Consider the following 18809-nt stretch of genomic DNA (forward strand, 5'->3'; position numbering starts at 1 on the left):
GGTCAATACTACAATACAGGATCAAATACTTCTGTTTTGTGATTTTAATGATACACCCCTGCGAGCATTTGGACGTCTAATAGACGTCTATTAGACGTCTATTTGCTAACCAGACGTCTCGGCTAAAACACGTCTAAAAGTTGTCTAAAAGTGTAACAAACCGATAGCTATAGCAAAGACGTCTAAAATACGTCTAAGACGTCTATTAGACGTCTATGCTATAGGCATCTTTTAGACGTCCATACAGATGACACAAATTATCATACTATTCAAATACCAGTTTTACAACAATGCTTGGATTGCGCATGCAGCAGGTACGTAGTAGGTGCACAGGCGTTGCTCTCAGGTTGAGCTTAAGTACAATGGGCTGGTTATCAAGCTTGTGTGAGCACCTCCTTCAAGACAAGCAGGACACCAATGAAAATGAATCCCTCCTTCAAGTACCTGCCTTTTTGCAACGCATAATACCGTGACATGAGCTGAATGACTGGCAGCAGTTGGTGACACGAGTGAGTCAACCAGCGCACACTGGTAAGTGATATGCATTGTACACATGACACGTCATTTATGTGACAGAAATGATCTTACCTGGATCATTTTCTCAATTGGTGGTAGATCTTTTTTTTTTGTTTGATTATATCAGAGCACGTCCACAATGGCTCCGATTCCAATGTTCGACATGATGTCGTCTTTTTCGTCTGCTGAGGTGGGCATCATCTCCCTTGTCATCTTTCTAATCGTCAGCATTAGTCTGGTCGCCCTCTGCACGAATTGTCAGAAGTAAGTCAAATCATCGTACACCGCCTCACCTTTTGAGGGATCGTTGTATATGTCGGATTAATCATTACCAACAAATACAAATTGGACTTGTGCTGTAATATCATTTTTGTCCACTCATAAATGCAAGACTCTACATGGCTATTAATCTCCTTCCCACGACAAAGCTTAGACTTGTCAGACTTGATGGGTGGATTTTGTGGAAAGGTGTTGGCCTGTTTAAAAAGAGGAAACCAGGGGTTTAAAGTATTACAATCGCCAAATGCCACAACTTGGATCATCACGGTAACATCTTTACGGCCGGACAAATGACCCAATTGTAGAAACATATTTTGGACGCACCTAGATATGCATTTGTGTGTTTCCACACCCACCACTGCCAAACATACCAGTGACGGAGGCCCGGTCTGACTGAGTCGATGAAAATGCACTCTTATCTGCTGCCGAGTACATTCCTGGAGTTGTTTGTCACTCAAAAGAATGAAATTGCAACAGCGGCTGTAGAGATAGATAAGAATCATTTTAGTTGTTACCTAATAAAAAAAGCAAAATGGCTTTGATTTGTTTACAAGATCACTGCGTCTTCGATTTCATAACATATTTGGTAGCTCATTCTTTCAATTTAAGGTGAGTTCCACGCCTAAGTATAAGTGGTTGAACCATGTGATTCCAACCAGCCAATCAGCAAATGAAGTTATCGAAGCGAACGATTTTACCTTCATGGTAAAATCCTTGCATCTCATCACTTTTCCAGAAAACAAAAATACGGCTCGTTTGTTGACATTAACATGTCGTTGTGATAGAGAGCAAATCATTTTCAACATTTTAGACTATATAAGCCCATCTATTTTAGATATCTATTTTATTTGAATCACAGATCCAAGTGAGGACAATTAAAATTAATTTGTGAAAAAAATTGGACTTTATGCCTAACAGTGTTGGTATATTTCTAATGATTGTCATTATTTTTATATTATGATTATATAATTTATACTTTTATATTATTTTTTTATAGTGTCCACTTAATCAGAATCATACACACACACATCCCACATACTGTCACACCCTTGGAACAAGCCCTAACTTTTTTTGTTGCCATCTTCAGGAGCTCCAGCACCGCATACGATGTGAACGGAGGAGGCACGGCGGTATGAACTGACTCGTTCTTCCTCTTCCTCTCACGTGTCACTCTGAATTCCATTCATGATGCAGCGCCCTTTAAACGAGCAAGTTGTTACTCTGGAATTGCAACTATAGCGTCATTAGGTCCAGGGAAAGCATGAAACGTTGTGCAAATCAAGGCTCTAAATAACTTTTTTAGGAGCAAATTTGGTATTCCGTGACTACTTTTGAGACGCAAATTATGGAATTATGAATGAATGAATTTCATTTGTTTCAAATGAAGCGCATTAGTTATGAAATTATGAAGAGCAGGTAGCAGTAATTATTTTGCAGGGTCACGTTTTTTTTTTAAACAATAAAAATGACAAGGGAGGTTGAATGTAGGTTTGCAGATGTCAAATATGTCTACTAGAGTGTACTATACTGAAAATTATTTGGAATAATTGTGCTTTCAACTAAACTAAATTTTTACTTAATATATTTCACCTCATAGCAACCAACTAAACATGTTTACATGATTCACTTGTTAGATCACTCTCAAGATAGATTTTAAGGACTTAAGCTCAGGAAAAATGAGAATTCTTTTCAAATGGACCCTTTTTAAATAATGCGAAACCGTAATAATTTGGTGGTAAAATAAAAGCTTCAACTCTCACCTAATCATAACTTATTTCAAAACAGGACCTGAATTTCATTACTCACTAGTCTTCATTTAAATAACACTGTCAGAGTTAAGATAAATATTCCGTGACATATTATGCTCATCATTTAAAGATTCAAGATTCAAGATTCAAGAGTTTTTATTCGCCATGTTTGAGCGTGCCAAACAAGGAATTTGACTTCGGTAAAAACACACACAAAATAGAGAAAGTTACAGAAAGTTAAGCATAGTCGACAACAAGCTAACTGTTACCGGGTAGAAAGGCCGCATTCATTGTTACTGATTAGTTTCAGACAAAAAAGTCATGTGATAGACTTCACACTTCACAAAAACATGTTATGCATTCCAGTTGTAACTTGGTTTGTTAGATCAGATCATGTCCAGATAAGCCGGTGAGTTTCAAAAAGGAGTTTGATAAATTCTACTTGATAAAGAGTAGACAGAATTTTTGAGAGATTTACCCGTTGAGTTATTTCATTTTATTTTCGACCCATTTGGCCAAGTTGTGCAAATGATACCTGGCTCTTACTGGGCCAGGCAGCTATAAATTTTCAAGGGCCGCCACTGTTTACAAACCAGTACTCCACACCTGTCCCATACCAAGAAGGGCTAGGCTAACATGCTAACCTGATATAATTGCTTTCCATATTACCGTATTTTTCGGACTATAAGGTGCCCTTAAAATCGTTTCATTTTTGAAGTTTGAAATTAACTTTCGAGTTGGTTGGATTGTAAATGGGAAAACTTTATGGATGTTTGACTTCAGAGGTTTTACTCTCATGTGACCGTGTTCGTGGGAACACAATATTTTCATTGTGCATTTATTGTTCTTCTTTATCTTTATGACAGGCTGATGGCAGAGGTAAGTTAGTATCACATGAAATGTAACATATTGTAAATTGTTACATTTTTTTTTTTAACTTGCTTGCATTTCCTTGCCAATTTACAGACTCAAATTATACAGCATGGAGAGATCATAAAAGCATGCCAAAGAGTACACTGGAGAGATCAGTCAACGCAGTCAGCTAAGCTCCTCCTCACAACACTCCTTTAAAGTTAAAGTTTGTTTTCAAGAGGCAGATATGAGGACAAATTAACACTTAACATTCCTTTCCAATGAAATCCAGTTTTCCACTGTTGGCTTTGTCCTGAATGGACGAATGGACACAAAGAGGGAGGCAGGTTACAGGGCAGCTTCATCTTACTGTACTGACTTCACCATGTCAGGCCTTTCACTTATTGGCAGAAAACACATCAAATAGTCAAACAATATGTTTTGTCAAAAAAATAATAATAATTAAGCTCACGTTGAAGTAACATTAATATATTTGGACCTTATTGTGAATTGAGAAAACAAATAATGGTGGAAGTAAATGTCATTAAAGATCCAGAGACAATCCAAAGTCGTCTATATGCTTGTTCTTGAGAGTGAAACAGATTTTACAGTGAGCAAAGAGGAAATCAAAACATTTTATTGCTGGAGTTAATTATCTGCACACACTCAGGAAACCGCAAAGATTTATGTATGACGATTTTTCGCATAAAGCTTTTTGTTATTGTTTCCCTGTTTTCTATAACTTCTTTTGTGCGCACGTGTGTGAGTGAATATGTTTGTGCGGAAAATACATTAGCCGTTAGCCATGCAATAATTCTGTGTTTTTCCCCACAATGTTGAACTAGATTTTAAGGTGCATACTGACCGGCAAATTAAATGCACACATGGCAATTCATTTAACTTAAGCATGTTAATCGACTTGTTTAGCGTGTGAAGAAACAAATCATCCATAATTTGTAAAATGGTGCCTGAAATTTGATGACTAAACAGGATTTGATCTCTAGGGGATTTGTTTTGATTTTTATTTAGTTCTAATATGAGTGTTTGGTATTGTTTCGCTAACCATAAAATAATTTGTTTTTGGATATGTTATGCCTGTGTGTAATTGTCTTAAGAGGGGATAGTGTAAATTTTGGTGCAGGGTTGCTTTCTTTTCAGGGATACATCTGTTTGTATTCTTTTTTTATCATCTATCTAATATAATAAATTCTAATTTGATATTCACATGTGTCTGTTGATGATGAATTTATATACTGTTTGTTTTATTTGACTTTTCAGGTTCTGAAAAATCTAGATAGTTGATGGCCTCAGTTTAATTAGGGAAACTTGGGAGTGGCAACTTACCTTGATGACAATTTAAAGTGAGGGTGGGGTTGCAATTCTTGCAATGCCAGTTTTCATACCATGTGTGGTAGAGACACTTGTCTTACTCTCGTGTCGCAATACTACTACACACCCAAGTGACAATCCTGAGGGCGTTGGTATGCCGAAAAACAATGCTGACTCCTGCAATGTTGTTTTAGGCCGTTAGAGGGCAGCAGAAACAAGCATCACAAATAGTATGCAGCTCACCAGCAAATATGGAATGAAAATGCATAGAAATGTTTGAGTTTAAAGGATCTATATTTTGTGAAATTGTCTTTTGAATGTGTTTAGGCAAAGTTGGGTCACTTGGGTGCTTGAATTATTTTGTGAGATGAATGCGTGTAGGCAGGGACGTGCGGTTCATGACTGGGGAGGCACTGACGTCACCCAGGTAAAATTTGTCCGACACCTAACCGTGTCACAAAAAACGTTGGGGAACGCAGCTCTAGAGTGGCTCATTCATTATTTAATTTGAACTATTTTAATTAAAATCCCATATCAGCAATCTTCACACATACAAACACTCAATAAAGCACATGGAATCAAATACTTGTTTACGATTGTGCGTACCGCTCCGTTTGAAAAGATATGCTCCAAAGTCCCGCTGTCCGAACAAACGTTTTAACTCCAGAGTTGCTCTTCCTTTACTGATGACTTCCTGCTTCGACCAAAAAGCCATAGTTGAAAATCGTTTGAGTTTGCATATGTAATCCTCCGAATGTAAAAAACGAATGTAAAACGAAATAAATGGACGACTGCTCCTCAGTTGTTCACTGTAAATTCGAACTGGAGATCACTTATTCTACAAGGGCGCATGAGGTATCCCGGGATCACTAGCGCCCCCTGCCGTAAGGCTGGAGAACTTTCTTTTCGTTGCCCTCTTAAGGTCTTTTTTCAAAGCCGTTTTGTTCATCTAAAGAAACACGACGTTACAGACAGATGACAAAAAACACTAGATATTATATGCATCAGCTTAACTACGGAAATTAGTTAATATAGCTACAGTGTTTGAACACTTAAACAGGAAGTTGGCTCCTCCGAGCGAATCGTCTTCGGTTTTAGAATAAATATAAAAATTCAGCGATTTTGGTACAAAATAATACAAAACTACTGAAATTATAAGGAAAATGACTTTATAATAAAAACAATTGAATTTGTTTTTTTCCCTTTTCATGATGACAGGGGAGGCACGGCCTCCCTTGCCTCCTCTGACCGCACGTCCCTGCGTGTAGCCCCCTATTTCCCAAAAATATGTCTGTCCGAAAAACCTGGGCAAAGAGGATGCCATTTTAAAGCAAGGACCAGTCTGCAAATAAATACGACCACGTCAAAGCCAAAAGCTAAGTAGAGCTGCAGTTTCCATTCAGTTACTTTATTGTACCAAAGGGAAACTTGCCTTGCAAGGTACAGGACATGTTTAAAAAAAAAAAAAACTGTCAAGACAATTTAGGAAAAGGAACACCTTAGAGAGTTTTTTTTTTTTTTTTATACTGCACAGTGGACCTCCGATTTATTGAAAGCTATACTGTTTACCATAGGGAATATTAGAAATAGAAATAATCAGCACCACTACGAACTCCTAAATAAACCATTTTTGCACAACCTTTTTCCTGTTGGTGGTTGGTATGAAATGTTGAATGGGTTGGGTTGTAACAGAGGTGGGGAACTCTCTATGCGTATAATAGAAAAATAGGTGTGAATCTTGGCACTTGAGACCAATATTTCCTTTTGCGAGACCAAAAACAATAGCCTACTTTTCTGTAAGAAAGTCAATGACGAAAAAAAGTTGGACCTTCTGTTATTTATTTTGGACTTATCTAGCTTTCTAGCTATCTTGCTAGCGAGCCATTTAATGAGGTTCTCCATAAGACTCTGAATTTTTTTTTTTTTTTGTGTCTGTCTTGGTTGACACGCCTATGCAACATATAGTTTATGATGCTTCTGAGTTGGCAGATCAGGATGGTAGTCTTTCTTTTTTTAAAGTAGGGAACAGAGGGTACGATACAACTAGAGGCTCTTCAGTCTCTCCGTTAAGGTCCATGTGAGTGTTATGGAGTGGAAGGTATGTCTTTAAGTTGTACCTCTGATTCAGAAAGAGAAATGTGATTATTGTCCTAGTCATGGAATAGTGGACCTGCTCTACACTGTCAGCAGGGTCTTAAAATGTGCCTGTGTGCTCAAGCAATCTATATGTGCTATGTAGATTTGGACAAGGCGTTCAACTGTATCTGTGGGTTGAAATACACCAAGGTCCCATTTGTCCCAGAATTTCCAGGCACATGCAAGGCATTGAGACCTTGAGGGGTCAGAATTGGCCACCTGAGAGGTGCTTCTCTGCCTTTTGCAGATAATAGGGTTCTGTTGGTTTCATCAAATTGCAAACATCAACTCTCACTAAAGTTGTTTGCAGCGGAGTATGAAATGAAAATGATTGCATGTAACACAATCGACAATCGACTATAGAATGAGATTGTGTTAGACTTTATTGTGTCTAATAAAGTAAGTATATATGTTATGTCCTCACTTTATGTATATGGATATTCCAAATATAATGGCACCATTAATTTATATGAGAGGGGTGCCATTACGAGATAAAAACAGCTTTCCATTTTCCCCATTCAATAATTGATACTAAAATTGATGCTTACTTTATTACTCGATGTTGTTGAAATTATAACATCACTCTCAACCAATGTTGGTGGGTGTCATGATGGTGGCACTGAACCAAAGGAATTGTGTCTGGTTTAGGGATGAGATTGGGACTAGGATTGGTTTCCTCTACTTCTTTGTGAGAGCAGTGCTCAGACCATAAAATCCCTGCTGACTGCATGTCTGGCGGAGAGGGTGCAGACAGTCGACACTAATCTGCTCTCTCTCTCTCTCTCTCTCTCTCTCTCTCTCTCTCTCTCTCTCTCACATACACACTCAGGTCAGTGTCGCATTTGATCTCCCTGTGAGCCACTCATCATGCTTTGAGAGGTGAATAAAGGGTCAGACAAAAATACTTAATGTTAATTTAAAATACGTATATTTGTTAACATATTTGATCCAAATATGTAGCTGCGGAAAAGTTCACAATCATTTCCTTGAAATAATGCAAGTTATAGCTAAAAGGAAATGTTTTTTTAGATTAGCATTGATTTTAAAGGCATAAATAATCCTCATTGTTGCTGACATGCCACATTTCACTGACCACAACATAAATGCCATACAATTTGCTGCCAAGTAGTCCAACCTCCAGCTCACTGACCATAAAAAGGATATAGAAGATGAATAGATGAATGGACCACAATACGTATATAAATAAAAATGTATTGTATAAAGTACACCATCGCAGTCTAATTCCCAAACACTGTACCATGAAAGAACACCAATGTGCCACAGAAAATGATGAAAACAAGTGTAAAAGCGTGATTAGTTGTAACATTACACTTTAATTAACTTCTTAAATTGAATTTATTTTTATAGTTATAATATGCATGGGCCACCAAAAAAAACTGCAGCTGGCTGCAAATGGCCCACAAGCCAGACTGTGGACACCACTTTTTGTAAATGTAAATACATGGAAATTTAATTACCACTACTACTATAGTACTGGTGATAATAACAATGAATAAGTATTATAATGGTTTGTAGGTCCTAGATTAAATCATGTCTGATATGTAATGATGCCGGTTAAGCCCTCACGGCCATACTTTGTATGTTGCTATGAGGGCTGCGTGGCCAGCTGTCGGCCCGGCATTGCTCCAGCAATGAGACACACGTAGACGCACGTACCACGACAGACCAACCCCCTTCTTCCTTTCCTTCTCCCGGCACTCTGACGGCCGGCGAGCGGTGGGACAGGCGACGATCGCCGCTTCAGCAACAAAGGGACGGTTTTACTGTCCGGTTCGACCGCGTAAGTACAAGAATGTTTCTTTCCCCCACTGCATACGGTTGACTGAACGCAGTGCATGCAAATATTGTTTTGCTTAAGCAGTGCGTGGACGGAGAGGGGGTTGGGGTTGCGTCGCCCGGCGGAGATCAGTGATGTAGGGCAACTTTGCTTAGCCTCATGCGAAATATTGGATAGTCATCGATTAGGCGTCGACTCGAGAAAACAACCGATGTAAACAAGGAGGGTTGCAGATAGTTGAACTTGCATTCGACATTAAGATCCAATTTTTGCAACTGCGACGAAGGTGCCGCAGAATGTCAACAAACATGCACGTTTTTCGATAAGAATATTTGTGCATTTTCTTTGAACTCATTTCTTGCGTATTTATAATCCCAGCCCCATTTGATCAGACTAACCGTGCTTTTGACTGATGACGTTGACCCCATTCCGGTCAAAATATTGACACACGCTCGTTTGCTTTGTCATTTTATGAAGGGTTTATTTGCCACCCTGCTAATCTGATGGGATACGTCCCTTTTTCTGAGTGTGTTAGCGTGAAAAAACATTTATTTTCGGCATTACCCCGTCGTCCAACACAGCGCCTCCCGGCGAAACTCGTGTCCGAACACGTTGTCAGAAAGGGGGTGTGCGCCGAAAAAGAAGCTGCCAGCCAATCAGCGGAGGCGCCCGCCCATATTTATGGGACTTGTTTACTACACAAACTCGAATGTGATTGGTGGAACGGCTTGGCAGGCTCGGGTTTAACGCGGCATTCAAGACCTCACAGAGGGTGGGAAATTCGACCTGAAAGGTAGAAAGTAAACGACAGGCGTAACATCTCCCCATGTTATTCAGTAGATTTTCGAGTCACAATTTATTACAAACTCATAGAATCGACAAGTGATGATGAAACATGATCTATGACGTAGACTGACTATATTAGCTTTTTCCTCATAGAATTCCTTTGAGACTATTAGTTGCATGCAATGCATAATAAAACGGTGCAGTGCAGATTACTGCCATTTTATTGATTTTCATGTTGAGCTCAAAATAACAGGCATACGAATTAATATGAACTTGGTCAGAAATCAATTAAAATACACGTTATTTGTTGTTTCTTGTTAATTTGGAGCATGATTATGTAATAGCATCATAGAGGGATGAAGCATGTTCTATGAAAAAAAAATGCGGCTGGGAAAAAAAATGTACTTTGTAAATGTAAACAACCACCACTAGTCACGTGGCACATTTGATAAAAATAAAGAGATTAAGCATTTGAGCCCTCATATTGTTAAAACAACCCATTCAAAACAGAAAAGAAAGTCACTGTTTTTTTAAAATGGCTCTTGTTTACCATGGATTATTCCTACTTTAGTAAATGCACCATTAGCTACATTTTACCCTTGCACTGGTAGCTCATAATGAATCATCAGATGACATAAACTCATCATGCTGTCTGTCACGTATTTGGAGAAAGAACTACCCAAAGCTAATACATTTGGCCATGACATCTGAATAGTGGTTTTCTTCAGATTCCTGCAATAAAGTTAAAATTTTGATGGAACGACTGCTTTGGAAAATCTCACAAGGCCATTGCAGCCAATTGTTTAGGTCAATAAACTTCAGCAGACCAAACTTAATACAATATTTATTAGATCATTCCAATAAAATCATATTCATTGCAGAAGGTTTTTGAGGACAATGAGGCCCGTATTTCCACCAATGTTTTATTACAAAACATTTGTGAATATAAGCTCAGCCAGAAAGAGCACACCATAAATTCTACACACGAATTTCTCATTATTTTTTACATTACTGCATTTTGTTGCTTGCAGCGGAATTTGAGTCGACCGCTGAATTGTGAAATATCGCACGACACAAAACAATTTGCCGTAGTAACTGTAAAAAATAATATCACTTCAATAAATCCAAGCCTGTTGCTATGATAAAACCTACAATAACTATACACTTCAGATAAGTTACATTTGAGCATTCTTAACAGCCGTATGGATTAAAAAAAAAAGGAAAAACCCAGACAATAAGTCATATAAAACAAAAACTGTATTAACGTTCAAAGCGTGTGGTGGTGGTGCAAGTCACTTTGCTTAATGATTACACACATCTCACTTAGCGTTGTACATTCCGTTCTTTTAATATCGATGTGAATTTATTGTTCCATCAGCACCCGAGCAAGAGATTCGTGTGCTAATTTAGATAAAGGGGCATTAAAAGCGGCAAGTTGCGTTCGCAATTGAGGATTGTAGTTCTCAAATCTTAATTTTGTGTGTACTACACACACATACACAAATAATACAGGAGTCAAGCGCTCATGTATACATATTTACATATATTTACACTTCCGTTCAAAAGTTTGGGGTCACAAAATTGTTTGGGTGACCCCAAACTTTTGAACGGTAGTGTATATATTTATTTAGATAATTATTTATAGATTATATATATAATCTTCTGTGTAAAAAATCTTATAATATATATGTATACTTATATTCATAAATTATATATAATCTTATACAAATCTAAGATATAATTTATAATATTTAATTCATAATATTTTATTATAATAATATTTACACTACCGTTCCAAAGTTTGGGGTCACCCAAACAATTTTGTGACCCCAAACTTTTGAACGGTAGTGTATGTATAATAAAGGCTTTTTTGAAAGTAATTCTTAGGTATGCAACTTGGTCTGCTTGGCTTAATCTATGTAATCATTCATTAAGATATTTTGTACATGAAAACAATTTTAACGTTCATCTTTTAAATGGTAAATCAGCTTTGAATCATTTTGATTGAAGCATGATCAGTGAAAGGTAATTCACTAAATATTGATTTAAATTGTTTATAATGGAGTTAATCATAAGGTATAAATAATGTTTGAGGGTTTTCTGACGCTGACTCTTTGTTGAGAAACAAACATGACAGGAGCGTTAACGCCTGTAAATAAATGATGGCCATAATTGTTTGGCGTCATAGTTAATGAGCTTTACAAAATTAATCGGGGACATCAGTGGAGACATTAAATTAACATGATGAGATATTTTCAGTGTTCTGTGTAAATGATTATTCTTTGGGGTCAGTTTGACCCTTGTGTCTTAAAACCTCAAGAAATCTACTTAGGGATATTTAGGTGGTCAGTAATCAAAGTAATTAGATTAACTGGAAAAAAAAATCGGTTTATTTTGATATTTGAAATATTTTAGTTGCATCTTATCTCATGCTTTCTGTTACCCACAGGGAGGTTTGCGCTTGACTGCTGAGTCCCCACACTGCACAGCAGCAGCACCATGGCAGCTATGAGATCCAAGGACAGAGCCCAATCCGAGCCAGGCGGGTCACCAGCGGGACTGCGGGACTCGCAAGCCGTTGGTAGACCTGAAATACAGCACAGCACTGTGGTGAGGAGACAGATTGAGATCAGTTTTCCATTTCAGTTAATGACAAACAATGTTAAATGGGACACATTATGGGTAAATGACTTTTTTATTGCTTGTATGCAAATAAATGAGTCTTTGGGGTGCCTAACCATCCATCAAGTGTAGATTTAAATAACCAACTGAAGCACTTCAGACTGTTTTTGAAAATATATCTCTGAGCCAGGTGTTTTGAAATTAAAATTACATTTTGGAAATACTGAGGCAAGGGTATTTCCCTGATACGAATTATATTAAAACTATTTTCTGTCCATTGAAAAGAACAGAGTAGCTCCAAATTTTTTGACTTTTTTTTTTGTATAGCAATTAACATTTGGTATATATTTTTCAATGCAGAGCCGTTTTGTGGTTGTAGTTTTCCAGAGTGTTTAACTGCACTTATGAGAAGCACAAAAAAAACAACAACTGCAACCGTGTTGCCTTTCATTAGAGTGTGCAAGTAATAATTTCCTCTGTTTATTGCCTTCACGACATTATATTGGCAGTTATGATTCCTCTTGTACAGAACGGAAGTGATCCCACACAAATGGGATCATCCTTTCTAGGTCTTCTGTTAGAGGTTGGCACTCATTGCCCTTTTCATACTGCCTCCATTGTAAGCCATATTGTCCGCAGGCAGGACACCACAGATGGACAGGAAATATTTTCTCAACGGCTTTATTTGTGGCTATAGCAAAACTCCACTTCTGACGTTTATGTAATCAGCTTAACTGAAATAACCGGTGTAAGGCTCAGCTCATAGACGAGTTTAATAATTTGCTTCGCTGCTGGCATCGATGCGTCGTGTTTGAAGTGAATCAATATTAAAACAATAGCTCATCTGGAATTTAACCTTTGAACCTCCTATGAAGATTTTCACGCAGAACTGCATCCAGGATCCATTTGTGGACAGAAATGAGAATAAGACGGTTCAACTGCAGAAAGAGCTGGAGAGAGGCTGGAGCATCGGGCCCGGTCCCCTGCAAACAAGGGCCCCTGCAATGGACCCACTCGTGGTATCAGCTAGAGAGCCTGCATGCAGGTGAGAGATACGTTGCACTAAGAATGAGTGAGAGTCAGACTGCAACCTAAGCTCTGTCTATTGTCTCCAGTTTCCGTAGCCCAGAGTCAGTGGAGATGGATGAGATCATGGCGGCCATGGTCCTGACCAGTCTGTCTTGTAACCCTGTGGTCCAGAGTCCTCCACAGACAGAAACTGGAACAGGTCTGTGTCACTTTTCAAAGTTGGAAATTTATATCCATCGATCCATTTTCTATTACGCTTGTGCTCATTGGTGAGGAATTTATTCTTTACTTGCTGGTTTTGGAAGCAAGATGGATGCATGGCAAATTGAGAAACGTTGACATTACTTTGAATAATTTACATTAAAAAAAATCTGGAGTGGAACAATAGCTAATTTGCATGGTTTTATAGACTATATAAAGTCAGCTACTTACTGCTAGCTCGAGCGTTTAACTAACTGACTTTGTGCTGAATTATTGCCACATTTGTATCAAATTATTTCAGTGTAGGTTTATGACCCTGTTCAAAGGGGAAGTCAACTCTAAAAAAGTATTTTTAATAATATCCTCAGTGCGGCCCCACTAGCCTAAACATGGCGTTTTGATTAAATCTGTGGATAATCAATTAAACAGCAAAATCCACCTGTTTTTAACCATTGCAGGGGGCGGCCATTTTGCCATTTGTTGTCAATTTAAATGACATCACAGTCGCTCAGGGCTCAGGCAATGATCAATAACGGCTAAAATTAATTTATATTCCACAAATGCAATAAAAATCATAATCCAACGTTTACTGAAGAGTAGAGCTGCATAGAATATATTGGAGAGAAAAAAAAAGTCCCCTTTAAATATTATTAAAGTAGAATAAAAATAGATGTTGGTTATGTGGTAAATAAATAATAAATAAAAGAACAGAGTGGGACCAAAGAGAGAAAAATATAATCTGTTTGGACAAAGAAGAACATCAGAACCTTGGCACCCATGTGGGACACCTGCTGTTCTCTGTAGGATGGGCAGAGAAGAAAAAGCATTTCCACAAGCGCAAATTTAACATGGGGGATATATTCTACATCCATATTACCGTATTTTCCGCACTATAAGGCGCACCTAAAAACCTCCAATTTTCTCAAAAGCCGACAGTGCGCCTTGTAATCCGGTGCGCCTTATATATGGACCAATATTGAGCCACTACAGCAGGTGTGTCCAAATATATGGATTTATATATGGACAAAGTTTGAAAATGGGCCATTCATTGAAGGTGCGCCTCATAATCCGGTGCGCCTTATAGTGCGGAAAATACGGTAAGATAAATTGTGAATTTTTCCTCTTCTAGTTGGCCCCTCATCGTCAGTTGACATGGAATGCGGTGGCGGCGAGCTTTCAGACAGCGGCAGCAGCGGCTACTGGAGTTGGGATCACGGCAATGTGAGCCCGTCCCCTTCACCATCCGTCCCGGAGATGGATAGCAGCCCAGATGAGGGCTTGAACATGGAGCTGGATCAGGGGGAGGAGCTTAATGCCAAAAAGCCAAAGGTTGTGCAGCAGCACTATCTCAATTAGCATATGATGCTATCCTGTACCTTTACTTAATTTACATTTCCATGCTTTCTGTTCCAGAACTCTTTTAAAGGCTTCTACAAGTGTCTGTGGCCCAATTGTGGCAAGGTGCTCACGTCTTCCGTCGGAATAAAAAGACACATCCGAGTGCTGCATTTGGGGTAACTTTGTTTCTTTTCTGGTTTAATACATTATGTATGAAACTGTCTGGTTTTCCCCTCAAAGTATTTCAAGTTACACAATTGGTTTCCTTTTTAGTGTTAAGATGGATAATGTGTTTTTCTTTTCTCCCGTATGAAGGATGCTGTACAGCCGTTGTTTTTATTAGGACGTTAATTTATTTCTTTTTATTCTCTATTTGCTTTCTTTGGCAAACTTAAAACTGTAGACCAGTAAAAAATAGTTGAGCTCTTAAGATTATTTCTGAGCTGGAACACAGCATTAAAAAAACAAGAGGGAATAAAAATTTTAAGTGGTGGGGGACTTAGTCATTCAACCTGATGAAACTCTTTGAGATTTGATATCTGGGCCACAATGGTGATTCTATTTCTTTTTTTGGCTAACATAAAAAAAAAAAAAAAACATTTTGTTTTTCCTGATAGTAGTGGGTCAGATCAGTCGCAGAGAGAAGAGGATTTCTACTACACTAAGATATCCTGTGAGGCGGCGGACACCAGCACTGCACTAGTTCCTGCCCAGCAGTCTCTGGGCCAAGCATCGCCTCTCAGCTGGGTCTCATGCAGCTCACCAACTGGTTTGGCAGTTCAGATCCCTCCCGGACACAGGCCAAGGTCCAACTCCAGCTCTGGCTTGAGCACGAGCAGGCCCAGTCCGCTCAGTCAGTCAGCCCCCAGCAGTTTCTGGCAGATCCACTCAGAGCATCTTTATCAGGTCAGTTTGGAGGACACAACAATACAATTTTTGCAAGTGAGCTGAGGCCGATCCCGGCTGACATTATACTTAGTGAAAACGAATGCAATAAATAAAAGTTTGTTATTGCAATAAAATATAAGCAAAAATGCTTTTTTAAAAAAATAACTGAAACTACAGATTATGTTTATCAAACAAAAACTGTTTTCAGGCACCTGTGGCCCCAAGAAGTCCAGGATGCCTCACTTTGACCACACCCACCGTTGCCTCGGTCAACCATAACACTCAGGTGGGTCTTGGAACTTTCCTTTCTATTTCTAAAGACAATGAAAGAGAGTAATGTAGTTTTTCTGGTTTGTAGATGACCCATAGTTGAAAACAGATAATCTGTATTACCCTATTTTCCGGACTATAAGGCGCACCTAATAACGTCAAATTTTCTCAAAAGCCGACAGTTCGCCTTATAGTCCAGTGCGCCTTATATATGGACCAAATTCTAAATTTAAACTGGCCCGAAGCATTGTGTCATGCAATCAATCATAAGTGGCCCGCTGAAGACTATGAATCATGAATCAAAAAGACTATGGATCAATATTTTGTGATTATAAAGTAATTTGTTGCATCTGAAGTTGAAATAAAAAAGATAAAATGGAGAATGATTTGATTTGGATTAAAAATCTGACATGATGCATTAATGGTGCGCCTTATAGTCCGGTGCGCCTTATATATGGCCAAAGTTTTAAAATGGGCCATCCATTGAAGGTGCGCCTTATAGTCCGGTGCGCCTTATAGTCCGGAAAATACGGTAGTTGCTCGAATGTGGGGTTTCTTTTTTGCCTACTGAAAAATGCAACAGACACAGTCTAGGGTCTTGCCTCATTATCTATTAAAGATTGCTTCTGTTTTCCGTCTTCTCTAGATGGCGAAACCTCGCTGTCGGTCTGTCAGCGTCGGGGAGCAATGGCTGCAACAGAACAGGCTCCAGACAATCAGCGCGTCGCCCTCGCGCACTCACTGCTCCTTCAGGTGAGACACCGCATATCTCTGTTAACGTCCGCCACTGCTCCATCGACATATCTCGCCTGTCATTTAAAATGAAACGATACTTACGCTGTCCAAACACATCTCACGCCAAATGACAACATACATAGACTCTACAAAAAAGTCAATACCCATTTTCTTTTTGGTAGCCACAAGGTATGTATTAAGCTTTTTTAGTTTATGAAATGGCCATCACACCGGAGGACGATCGATGCGTCTTGAATTTGAGATGTGCTGTTCAAACTGCAAATACCCTACAGCACATCTGACTTTATAAACTATTTAAAATTCCCATTATTGCTAGGCAGTTATTGCTTTTGTAAACACGCCCCAACCCTTTTAATGGAACCTTGTTGAATGTGGTTTTTTTTTTAAACGGCAGCAGATATAACTACAAATGTATATAAATAGAAATACGCCAATGCACGTAAATGACTTTTTACCACAGCGCTTGCTTTTAAATGTGATATTATATTCACTCATTAGACCAGATGTGAAAATCAATAGACCAAAGTATCGTATTACTTTTAGTGCATCAAATTGGAGCAGGTTGTTTGATATCTGTCTATTTTGATTTTCCATTAGTTTAATTTACTTACAAACCCGATCGCAGAACCAATTAAGTCGAGGTACAACTTTAATCTTCTGTTACTTTCTTTCATTTTAATCTTACTTTCTATTTTCCATTAGACTCGCATGATGATTTTTATATGAATGCTCTTGTTTCATTAACAGGAAAAGTCGCGGGGAGGCCAAGAAATGTCGTAAGGTATACGGAGTGGAGCGAAAGGACCAGTGGTGCACCGCCTGCCGCTGGAAAAAAGCCTGCCAGCGTTTCCCTGACTAAACAGCACAATGAATGAATGACTGGGTGGATGAATGGATGGGTGGATGATAAAATACAATTTTATCATAAAAGAGGATATAGTGTATATAACAGCCATTGAGAAAATGTTTGTTACTTTACTTTTATATCTTTTTGTTTTGTTGATGTGGTTGTTTTTTTGTTTTGTTTTTGTAAATACAATTTTTTTTCCAGAAGATCACACCAGACAGTTCATTATAAGTTGAATTCCACAAATAAATGACAGAAGAGGAGCTTCTTGGGAAATTAATGACCGCAACTATTCTGATTTCATCAGGGTCTCCATTAAGGATTGCGATTTCTCCGGCCTTTTATTATTTGTCTGTTTATTCGTTCCCCTTGGGTAATGAAGTATGTTTTTACCTGTCGGTCTGCCAAGGTGCTAACTGTTGACTGGCGTTGTTCATGTGACGTACTCGGCCTGCACTACTCTCCTATTTTATCCAAAGGTCATATAATTACAACCCTTGTGACCCTACTGTACAGTATTAGACTGCTTAGATTGCTTGTTTGTTTAATCCAATCCTCTTCCAGTGGTTTATGATGTATATTACAGTATAATGTGTGCTTTGAGCTATGTACGAGTATTTTGTACCTTTTTTAATGTTAGGCTAAAATGCGTTCCCTCCCCTCTCCATGTTTATAGCACTTTGGTGGATTCTAAAATCACAGGAATAAGCTACAAAATAGTTGGTTTCACTTAAGGAGATTGAGTCCATGAAAATTTGGATTCTCTTCCTGCCCATATGTGGGAAATAACCATTGTTGATGGTTGTTTGGAGTGATCATGAGAGTTTGTAAAAGCAATAACAGGGAAATAAGGAAAGAAAAAAGGAAATGCAGTATGTTGTCACACAAATAAATAAATAAAAACACTGAGAATTTGAGACATTGTTTTCTTTTCTGCATGACAATCCACAAAAGAAATAACTATCCCATCCATCCATTTTCTAAACCGCTTTATCCTAATTTATTCTTAATTTTCTATACACATTTTTATATAGTCTTACAACAATGATTTAAATGTTAAAAATTGTTGAAATTTACATCGTATCCACAAATGTCATTATGTGATGCGGCTGCAGAGAAACATACACACATGCAGGTGCAACGTTTCTCAAACACGCTCTACACACATACAGACACACACACACACACTGTACAGACATCATTACATCTCAAAATACACTATAAAGATGTAAAACAATGAATGTGGCTGCGAGTGAAGGGAAATAAACTTTTTTTTTCCCACTTTGTACAATAGTGACCATGGCTGACACGCACTGTTAATTTCTCCCCTCTGCTCTTAAACGATACATTAAGATAGTGTCATTTAAAACTCCTTTGCCTTTCCACTGTGTGCCACACGCCCAATGACAGGCCG

General features: G+C 38.3%; 1 protein-coding gene and 1 long non-coding RNA gene across 3 annotated transcripts; one reads left to right on the forward strand and one right to left on the reverse strand.

Moving 5' to 3' along the window:
* Positions 1-380: 380 nt before the first annotated feature.
* LOC119117951 lies at positions 381-4944 on the reverse strand. The gene is made up of 3 exons (XR_005096629.1): positions 4740-4944; positions 589-1275; positions 381-395 (listed from the first exon to the last, which is right to left on the reverse strand). It is a non-coding gene; the product is annotated as an uncharacterized LOC119117951 (long non-coding RNA).
* Positions 4945-8500: 3556 nt separating this feature from the next.
* On the forward strand, positions 8501-18312 carry znf395b (zinc finger protein 395b). Of its 2 annotated transcripts, none has more exons than XM_037244692.1 (10): positions 8501-8661; positions 11894-12054; positions 12942-13111; positions 13182-13294; positions 14426-14625; positions 14710-14810; positions 15255-15540; positions 15731-15808; positions 16439-16545; positions 17296-18312. In XM_037244692.1, exons 2-10 carry the CDS (start codon positions 11944-11946, stop codon positions 17405-17407), a joined length of 1278 nt encoding a protein of 425 aa, XP_037100587.1. In that variant the 5' UTR covers positions 8501-8661; positions 11894-11943; the 3' UTR covers positions 17408-18312. The 2 variants fall into 2 exon arrangements, with proteins under 2 accessions (XP_037100587.1, XP_037100586.1); XM_037244691.1 differs by having other exon boundaries at positions 8502-8661; positions 15252-15540.
* Positions 18313-18809: the final 497 nt, after the last annotated feature.

Source organism: Syngnathus acus, chromosome 24 (assembly GCF_901709675.1).
Source record: "Syngnathus acus chromosome 24, fSynAcu1.2, whole genome shotgun sequence".
NCBI lineage: Eukaryota > Metazoa > Chordata > Actinopteri > Syngnathiformes > Syngnathidae > Syngnathus > Syngnathus acus.